The sequence below is a fragment of the Armigeres subalbatus genome, chromosome 2, assembly GCF_024139115.2.
Source record: "Armigeres subalbatus isolate Guangzhou_Male chromosome 2, GZ_Asu_2, whole genome shotgun sequence".
In the NCBI taxonomy this organism is placed as follows: domain Eukaryota; kingdom Metazoa; phylum Arthropoda; class Insecta; order Diptera; family Culicidae; genus Armigeres; species Armigeres subalbatus.
In genome coordinates this window covers 302,254,543-302,264,675 of record NC_085140.1, presented here as the reverse complement: position 1 = coordinate 302,264,675, position 10,133 = coordinate 302,254,543, and the positions used below count along the sequence as shown (strand labels likewise).

The 10,133-nt window shown below is 43.4% G+C and overlaps 1 protein-coding gene across 1 annotated transcript; it reads right to left on the bottom strand.

The window, feature by feature from the left end:
* Positions 1–1,241: 1,241 nt before the first annotated feature.
* Positions 1,242–2,942, bottom strand: LOC134216636 (zinc carboxypeptidase A 1-like). Its single transcript, XM_062695494.1, has one exon. It carries the CDS (start codon positions 2,921–2,923, stop codon positions 1,655–1,657), a length of 1,269 nt encoding a protein of 422 aa, XP_062551478.1. The 5' UTR covers positions 2,924–2,942; the 3' UTR covers positions 1,242–1,654.
* Between the last annotated feature and the right edge of the window lie 7,191 nt (positions 2,943–10,133).

The following is a 10,133-nucleotide window of genomic DNA, read 5'->3' as shown; positions in this document are numbered from 1 at the left end:
TTTCATTGATTTTAGCACCTATGACGATGGACGGAAATACCTGCCGTGTCTCTACTACGTCTTATTGCCGGTCGTATCTCGAATACAACCTTCTACTTTTTGCAAAGTCCAGCAGTTATTTCTCCAAAAATTCCTCTGCCAGAATTTCTTCAGGGTATCCTCTCAGGAATTTCTCCGAGAATTTCTATTTATCCTATAGCATTAAAGCTACTCTTTTGTTCCGTAACGTAACTTCTCATTTGTCTTATTTGAACAAATATTACGAATGATAATCACTTGAAAATTTTGTCTGTAAGTTTTTTCAATGTAGGTACTTTAAGTCAAATCCTGAAAGGGTGCTGTGAACCCTAAAGACGAGTTTGTGCGAAATCCGTCTCCATTTCAATTTTCTTTAATCTCCGTTGTTCTATAATAATGCCAGACATCAACAAATTTTGAATCGCAAATTTGTATTGATAACACTTACAACCTTGTCGGAGTGAAATTGTGTAAGAAATGACGCCGTTCGATAATGTTTCATTAAACGCGGCTCGAATTAAAACTATGGTATTGAAATTTAGGGTATCTTTTAGAAAACTTTTTCCTATCTCATCCTTTGTCTATTTATGGCCAACCTATCGCGTAGAAAGTAACCCATCACCTAGTTTTAGATGATGAAACTGACCTCTGAGTTTGCCTGATAAGTAAATCCAGCTTTCTTGTCCGGATTCAACCAGTTCGAGAGAATTGCTGAGTGATTATAGCAATCAAACGTCACCCTCATACTGCTACCACCATCATAACAAACTCCCCCTCCGCTAAGCGCTGGCCCGAACCTAAAAGAAAATCCCTTCTCGTTGGATGGAGGGAGCCAACCGCTTGCAATCAAAATCAGTTCAATGGCTCGTGAAACAGACATGGCACTATACTGCCTGCCACTTTATCAGTGATGTAAAGACAGCATCCAGTGAACAGTAATTGATCAGTTGGACAAGACCGAAGCCTCAGCTGATCCAAGATTTAACCGGTTGTTCGACTTTCAAGCCATCGTGAACGGTAGCTTAATGGTCATTATTTGAATAACAGCCACCTTCATCGATGCAAACTATCCGGCTTTGGACAGATTCTTGGCGCTAGCGAAATGTGATCTATTTACAGCTTATTAATTTACATGACCTAGTGAATCCGATCCGGGGATATTTGTTGTGACATTTGATGGGTGCTTTTCTCAGGAAGTGCAAAGTCATATTTTAGTGTTTATTACGTTCTTATTTGCATGAGCTGATTATGTCTTCTGGTGATTAATTTGCAGTCACTGATGCAGATACTGATGCAATCAATCTGACAAGCAGCCGGTTCAAAACAGTCACAACTCAAAACAATTTGAGTTAGTGGAAATATTCTAACATATTTAATTTAGGTATTCGAAATGTTTTGAAATATGAAATTTGGCGGGATTTGGCAGGATGGAGAACTTTAACGTTAGATAAGGAAAGGAACTATTCATTGCATTTTTTACTTGTGTGTTGACGCAAACATCACCGACCTGCCTGCGTAAGTGATCATACCTAGTACGTTTGTAAGAAATTGTAAATTGTAAGAAAATAGTTTATTCATAATTCTCTTTATTGTTAATTGTACTTTTGAACCATAACAGTTTCTTATGTTTTAACTCTTACATCTTAAAATAGTTTCGTTTTTCTGATTCCTCGAGTAAAGTCACCAAGGAATCAAGAGTCTCTTCACCGGTCGGTATAATCTGCTCTGGGGGGAGCACAAAACCGTTGTATCCACCCATGGGTCGTAATTCATAAGTATAGGACAATCGCACATTCTGAGCTCCGTAGGCCCACTCACTACTGCTTCCGCTGGCCGGGTAGATAGCATCGTAGATGTTCCCATAACGATATTCGGTTCCATACCGCTTTGCAAGTGACGTGACGGTCGCATTCGCAATGTCATTCAAGTCGTCATGATTCGGTGTATGTTCGCTTGTATGGCCGTACGGGAACAGAAGAAGTTGCGAATATGAATGGAATGCGATGTAAGCTTGGATTTTTCCACTGAGGGAATTTATGTACTCTGAAAGGCTTTTCGTTTCGATTTCCGAGAACGGTTTTGGTCCTGCATACGATTCGGCATAACAACGCTTGCTCGCTCCTGCTACTGCCCAATAGAAGTCCCAATTTCGATTAGGATCCGCCCCGAAGCATCCGGCAGGATAACGAGTTCTAGTTTTTCGCCAGTACCGATTTCTCCGGTGAGTGTAAACATAGCCGTCGGGGTTCACACTGGGGAAAATATACCAATCATAACTTTCCGCTGTTTTTCTCACACTGCTGTCCTGGCTGGTGAGTAACTCGTTCAAAATGTAAGTGACCGTTGCGGGAGAAATCCATTCGCGAGCATGAATGCCCCCCTCAATGAAAATTCCAGGATTTCCGGGTTTGTATGACAATTTCACTCCTTTTATCGATCGATTTTCATACGATCGCCCTCCTTCAACTAATTCCACTTCCTTATATTCCGCAGCTAACTTATCCAACCACGCGTGGATTTCCCCCAGATCGTGATACTCCGTCCAATCGAACACACCCTTCAACCGCTTCGATTGCATCCGATTTCGTTCGTCGTCAATAGATTGTTGCACGTTCGAATTGATGACCCACCCACAAATTTTCTCGTTTTCCAAGGTCTCAGCAAAATCAGCCAACTTGTGGGGCGGCACAACGATGGTGAATTTATCGCCAGCCTTGTGGCCACTTTCCAGGAATATGTAGGCATCACTGTTCATTTGGATATCATTTAACGTTTCCAGTTGTTGTTTGGTCCTAGCGGTCACTTGATACACTTTATAGTTATCATATCGGGCCACTTCTTCACCGAGCACTAGTTGCAGAGCCAATAATATCACCAATGGCCCTGTTTTCTTGACGAGATCCATTCTGGAGAGCCGTTCCCTCCGAACTAAGTTTTGGCCAGCATATGGGACGCATTTTATATGAATATTACTTCTTGCTGGTCCCGGTTGATCACCTGTGAAAGGTGGTCACATCTGATGGAAGAAGTCTTTGGTATGTGCGTGCATTGGCTCCCAACAGCAGAAGCGGATCAATATAGAATTGCTAATGAGTCTCGAAGCTGCATAAACAGTTAGCCTATTGGTGAAGTACAACTCGTTCCCTGGGGATATTAATGAATGGGCAGGTTGTGACAGAATATGAATTACCATAGAAGTTTCACTGCCCGAACAGTTTTTTTTTGCTGTACACACGATTTTTATTTATGTTTGGGGAGAGGCGGTTACTGTCATTGACCTTGGCACATTAACGATTCTGATCAGGTATTATGACTTAATTCTTTCCATATTCAGTGTAAGTTTAAGATTATTTCTATTCATGGAACATACATTTTGCTTATTCTTCAGTGGGATTGAAACCGAATTCAATGTGTTTCTGAAAAATTATTTTGAAAAACGAATTTGATGAATTTGAATAATATCCAACTCGCTTTGGAAAAACAGAGCTGCATTGTCCATCAATGTTGATGTGCCTAATCATTGAGTCTGATATCAGAAGTCTTGAGTCCCTGGTTTCCTCAGGGAGATTCTCCAACACCCATCAACAGACCAGCTCACTGGGAAAATGAGCAATGCTCAATGCCATCTTCTTGGAATTTCCTCTTCAGTTCCTTTCATTGCCGACTCTTTGAGTTTTTCATTGCCCCTTCAAATGAGAATGCAGTGCCCGTTTCCTGTAATCATTCAGCATTCGATGAATTTCATTAAGCATATTTCGATTAAATTCATCGAATGCTGAAAGATTACAGGAAACGGGCACTGCATTCTCATTTGAAGGGGCAATGAAAAACTCAAAGAGTCGGCAATGAAAGGAACTGAAGAGGAAATTCCAAGAAGATGGCGACATTCCAAGAGACAACAGAAATACGGATCCCGCTACACTGATACGGGATATAGATACTTTTGAGCAGTTTGTAGCGATGTAAATCTGGTCATATTATCAGGAGCACTTTAGTGCAGCTAATAATATGACGTCTTCAGAAAAATATATTAAGTTCTTTTAGTGGAATGTATTCAACCGTCTAAGACGAATTAAGTACTCTCCATTTAATTCCACCAATTATTTTCGATATCTTTCTCAGATACGTATTTCGACCACTGAAGACGACCACACAGTTGTGGTCGAAATAGGTATCTGCAAAGATATCGAAAATAATTGGTGGAATTAAATGGAGGGTACTTAATTTGTCTTAGACGGTTGAATATGACGTCCCCTAACCCCTAATCCTGCGGTATCAAGCGACCCGTACCAAGGGGATTGTGGTAGATGTGAGGTGAGTAGGCTGTAAATGTTCCGAGGCCAAAGCAAAAAAAAAAAAAGTTTGCGCTGGAATAAAGAAAAACAAAATTAAGGAGTTCCAGTAGGCTCATCATGACGCAATTGCGGTGGTGAGTAGGCTGTGAATGATCCGAGGCCAAAGCAAAAAAAAAATTGAAGTTAAAAAAACAGTAAAGGAGTTCCAGTAGGCTCATCATGACGCAGTTGCGGTGATGAGTAGGCTGTGAATGATCCGAGGCCAAAGCAAAAAAAAATGCAATAAAAAACCAAAGCGAAGGAGTTCCATCAATAGGCTCATCATGACACATTTTCTCGTGATGAGTAGGCTCAATGACGAATAAAGAAAAAAGAATCAGAGTATGTGATAAGAGAATAGAAGATAAAAATAACAATAAAAGAAAAATGACATGATATGAATAATTCAAATTCAATGTGGATTGGATTTGGACTGGATTTGAATTGGATTTCGATTGCATTTGGATTTGAAATGCATTTTGGTTAAGATTAGATTTTCGGAATGGATTTGAGTAGAATCATATTTGGATTTCGATTAGATTTAGATTGGATTTGAATTGAATTTGGATAAGATTTGTATTCGATTTTAATTTGGATTTGGATTGTTTTGGGTTGGATTTAAATTGGATTTGGATTGGAATTGGATTGGATTTGGCTTAGATTTTGTTTGGATTTGGATTTGTATTGGATTTGAATTGGTTTTGGATTGGATCTGTTTTGAATCTGGATTGGATTTGGATTGAATTCGAATTGGATTTGGATTGTATCAAGATTGAATCTGGATTAAACTTGGATTGGATTCAGATTTGATTTGGATTAGTTTTGATTGGATTTGGATAAGGTTTGGATTGGATTTGGATTGTCATTGGATTAAATTTGGATCTGGATTTAGAATGGCTTTGGAATTGATTTGGATTGGACTTGGATTGGATTTGAATTGGATTTGGATCGGATAAAGATAAGATTTGAATTAGTTTTGATTGGATTTGAATTAGCTTTGATTGGATTTGAATTGGATTTGAATAAGATTTGAATTGAATTTGGTTTGGATTTGGATTGGATTTAGATTAGATTTCGATTGATATTGCATTTGGATTTGGATTTTATTTGGATTGGATTTGGATTAAATTTTGATTGGATTTAGATTGGATTTGGCTTGAATTTGGATTGAATTGTATTTCAATAAAGTTTGGATTGGGTTTGGAATGGATTTGGATTGAATTTCGGAGACACATAAAATAACTGAGTTGCAAATTATTGAAACATTTGTTTAGTATTGACTGCTATTTCACTTGTAAGAGTAGAGGTAAAGGATAATGTGGTAGATATAGTTAGCAAGCAATGAGTCATAGATGAAGATGAAAATGGGATGGTTGATTTCAGTTTGAATTCTGGATCTATTCGTATGTTGAGCTCATTTTGAATCAGTGATGATGATTGTTTACGAAATGAAAGGCGGTACAGAGGTAACTGTGTGTGTGTTATTTTTCGAGCGCAAGCACTTCGCGGGCAATGCATCGTTCGAGTCTGTGACTGCTCCGTATGGTAGAAAGAGACGGTTATTGAAAGGATTAGGCTGAGGTGATTTGGCGGCGGAGAAAAAGTTGTCATTCTGTTGGCGAACCTTGAGCAGATTGCACACAGGCAATCGGTGTTTACGATTCTTGGTTACGACAGGGATGTATGGTCTGAGGGGTGAAATAAACAGCAGGCCGCTAACGGAGCCTTACCACGTTATTGCAGAGCTCTGACGTGGTGGACCTATTTTCTCGCGCAACTCGTGGGACCAAAATGTCGACCAAACAAAAATAACAAATTCGAGTGGAGAGGGAGAAGCGTCTGACGAAAGGGTGGATCCCTTCGCCAGACGAAGGATTTTTTTTTTTTTTTTTTAATTCTTTATTAACCAGACGAAGTAGCCTTAACAGGTCGCCCCACCGATCGCCAGGGGCAGGCGATACAGAAGAACGTGGCAGGTCCGTGGAGCCGCCCATTGTAGATCAAGATGGACGGAGCTATTCTGACCAGTCTTAAGGGGAGTGGAGGTCAGAAAATGGAGATGATTACAGACGTAACGGACGTAATCATGTCCGTTATGGACAACGGCGGGAAGTACAGCAAGGACCTTAAGAAGTGCGTGCTGACCCTCTGCAATATGGTTGTAGAGGCAAAGCAGGAGTGGAAGTCCACGCTGCAGGCAAGTAAGGAGGCGGAACGAAAGATCCGCCAACTTACCGAAGAGAAAGAGTTCGCAGTGAGCCAAGCGGTGGAGGCCAGGAAGGAAGCCGAGTCGAAGATTCGAGTCCTTACGAAAGCAAAGCAGCTGGCAGAAAGTCAGAGCAACTACAAAGCTCAGTATGGCACCCGACCTGGAGGGAGCAAGCACCAAGCCGGTATTGCACGAGAAGAATGCTACTAAGATCCGTCGAGAGAAGGTTGAGCAGGATGCCGACCCTAAGGAACGACGGAAACCAGTTCCTCCTTCTACGAGGACTACCGAAGTTCGCCGGGAGGAAAGCCTGCCCTGGAGGGGAGTAGTGAATCCCAAAAAGACGAGGAAGGAGCGAAAAGCGGTAGTGGAGGCGAAGGCGCCATTGGCCAAGAAGGGGAGTGCCCGTAGAGGAAAGGGCACACCTCCCAATGGTCATGGCAGAAAGGACAGAAGCGAAGCAATTATCGTCAAGGCTGATGGTAAGAGCTATGCTAACGTTCTAAAGGCTTTGCGGGCGATAAAAAGCTCACTGGCCTAAGAAATGATGTCAACTGCATCCGCAGAATGCAGAAGGGCGAGATTATCCTCGTCCTGAAGCGGGATGCTGCACGGAAAAGTTCCGCGTATAAAAAATTGGCAGAGAGGTGCTGGGTGATGCGGTTCAGGTGAGAACCTTACACCCAGTAGAGGTAATCCAATGCCCAGGCCTGAACGAAGTTACCGAAGCCGGTGAGCTGGTAGCTGCACTGAGAGATCAGTGTGGCGTTGAAATCCAGGATACCGCGATTTGGTTGCGGAAAAGTTGTGCAGGAAGTGGCACTCCCAACGGAAGAGCAGCTAGGCGCAGCATCTCTTGAAGATGGCTGGAGAGACATCCGATTCGCCATTGGAAGCACCGCAACCGCTGCACTAGGCACGGTGGCCCCGAACCAGAGAAACGACTGGTATGACGGCGAATGTGAGCAGTTAGTTGAGGAGAAGAATGCAGCATGGGCGAGATTGCTGCAACACCGCACGAGGGCGAACGAAGCACGATACAAACTGGCGCGGAACAGACAAAACTCGATTTTTCGGAGGAAAAATCGCCAACAGGAAGATCGAGACCCTGAAGAGACGGAGGAACTGTACCGCGCTAATAACGCATCAAAGTTCTATGAAAAGTTAAATCGTTCACATAAGGACCACGTGCCACAGCCCAACATGTGTAAGGACATAAACGGGAACCTTCTTACAAATGAGCGTGAGGTGATCCAAAGCTGGCGACAGCACTACGAAGAGCACCTGAATGGTGATATGGCAGACAACGGTGGCGGTATGGTAATGAACCTAGGAGCACGCGCGCAGGACATTCGGCTTCCGGCTCCGAATCTCCAGGAAATCCAGGAGAATATCGGCTGGCTGAAAAACAACAAAGCCCCTGGAGTTGACCAACTACCAGGAGAGCTGTTTAAACACGGTGGTGAGGCACTGGCTAGAGCGATGCACTGGGTGATTAACAAGGTTTGGGAGGATGAGGTTCTGCCGCAGGAATGGATGGAAGGTGTCGTGTGTCCCATCTACAAAAAGGGCGATAAGCTGGATCGTAGCAACTACCCCGCAATCACATTGCTGAACGCCGCCTACAAGGTACTGTCCCAAATTTTATGCCGCCGACTAACACCAATTGCAAGAGAGTTTGTTGGGCAGTGCCAGGCGGGATTTTTGGGTGAACGCTCTACCACAGACCAGGTGTTCGCCGTACGTCAGGTATTGCAGGAATGCTGCGAATCCACACATCATCTATTTATCGACTTCAAAGCCGCATATGATACAATCGATTGGGACCAGTTATGGCAGATAATGCACGAAAACGGATTTCCGGATAAACTGATACGGTTGATCAAGGCGACGATGGATCGGGTGATGGGCGTAGTTCGAGTTTCAGAGGCATTCTCGAGTCTCTTCGAAACGAGCAGAGGGTTACGACAGGGTGATGGTCTTTCGTGTCTGCTATTCAACATCGCTTTAGAGGGAGTAATACGAAGGGCAGGGATTAACACGAGTGGTACGATTTTCACGAAATCCGTCCTGTTATTTGGTTTCGCCGATGACATTGATATCATGGCATGTAACTTTGAGAGAATGGAGGAAGCCTACAACAGACTGAAAAGCGAAGCTAAACGGATTGGACTAGTCATCAACACGTCGAAGACGAAGAACATGACAAGAAGAGGCTCAAAAGAGGTCAATGTAAGCCACCCACCACGAGTTTCTGTCGGTGATGACGAAATTGAGGTGGTTGAAGAATTCGTGGATTTGGGCTCGATAGTGACCGCCGATAACAATACCAGCAGAGAAATCCGGAGACGCATCATGACAGCAAATCGTACGCACTTTGGACTCCGCAAAACGCTTCGATCGAATTGAGTTCGCTGCCGTACCAAACTGACAATCTACAAAACGCTTATTAGACCGGTAGTTCTCTACGGATACGAGACCTGGACGATGCTCGTGGAGGGCCTACAAACGAGCTCGGTCATGCAAGTAGCTCAGCTAAATCTCAACCACTGCGAGGCAGCGCAAGCGCTGCTACAACAGTCGGTACACGATAATAAGACCAGGGCTGACAATAGTCATTCTCGTCGTATGAAGAAAGCGAAAAAAATTTAGTCTTCGTCATAACATTGCACGACGCAACACCTATTCGTTTTCTTCGCGCCACATGCGTACCACGACGATAGTCGCGCAGCAAAAAGTTATGACGATTTTCGTCGTCACTTCCTCACACAATTGATTGCACGTCATCATAGACGGACTGGTTAAAAACATAATAGCGTCTCAAATAAACAAATAGTAGGAAATTTGGTAACATAAATGTATCGCTAACATTCATAACGCTTTCATACGTTGCTTCAAATTCATTATTACAAAGAATTAGTAAAAATCTTCGCATGGCAGCTGCCACTTGAAGAATAACGGTATGAAGTCTTCGTTCTTCGATGTCGTCAGGACGATTTGGTTACACGACGAAAGCTAACGTCGTGCGCGTCATTGACGATGGGTAGAGTAGCAACGAAGACAATGCAACTCGTCGCTACTGCGGCATTTCGTGCTATGACGATGACGATTGTCAGCCCTGAATAAGACTGATGTTTTCTTGCTGTCCCACCCGTACCGCATCCCTGCCATCCCTGCCATCCCTGCTAAACATAGCAGTTGGGTTGCGAATAAGTCCAGAAAAGTGACCATCTGGACTTGCGGGAGGTAACCCATTCAGGAGATAGTGTCATCTCCTGATGATGAGGGTTTTGTTATAGTAAAGGTAAACGAAGTTTACTTTTGCAGCTGCTACTGTCCTCCAAGATGGAGCAACCATTAGTTGTAGCAGGCGACTTCAACGCGTGGACAATGGATGGGGCCTCTCGGTTCACTAACGCTAGAGGTCATATCCTACTAGAGTCTCTAGCGGTACTGAATCGTACAGTACTGATCGAATGGCGAGTCATGCATCGATGTGGCCTTCTGCAGCGCGGGATGGACGGTGGAGCCTGAATGAAGGGTTCACGAAGGTTATACTGCTAGTAACCATC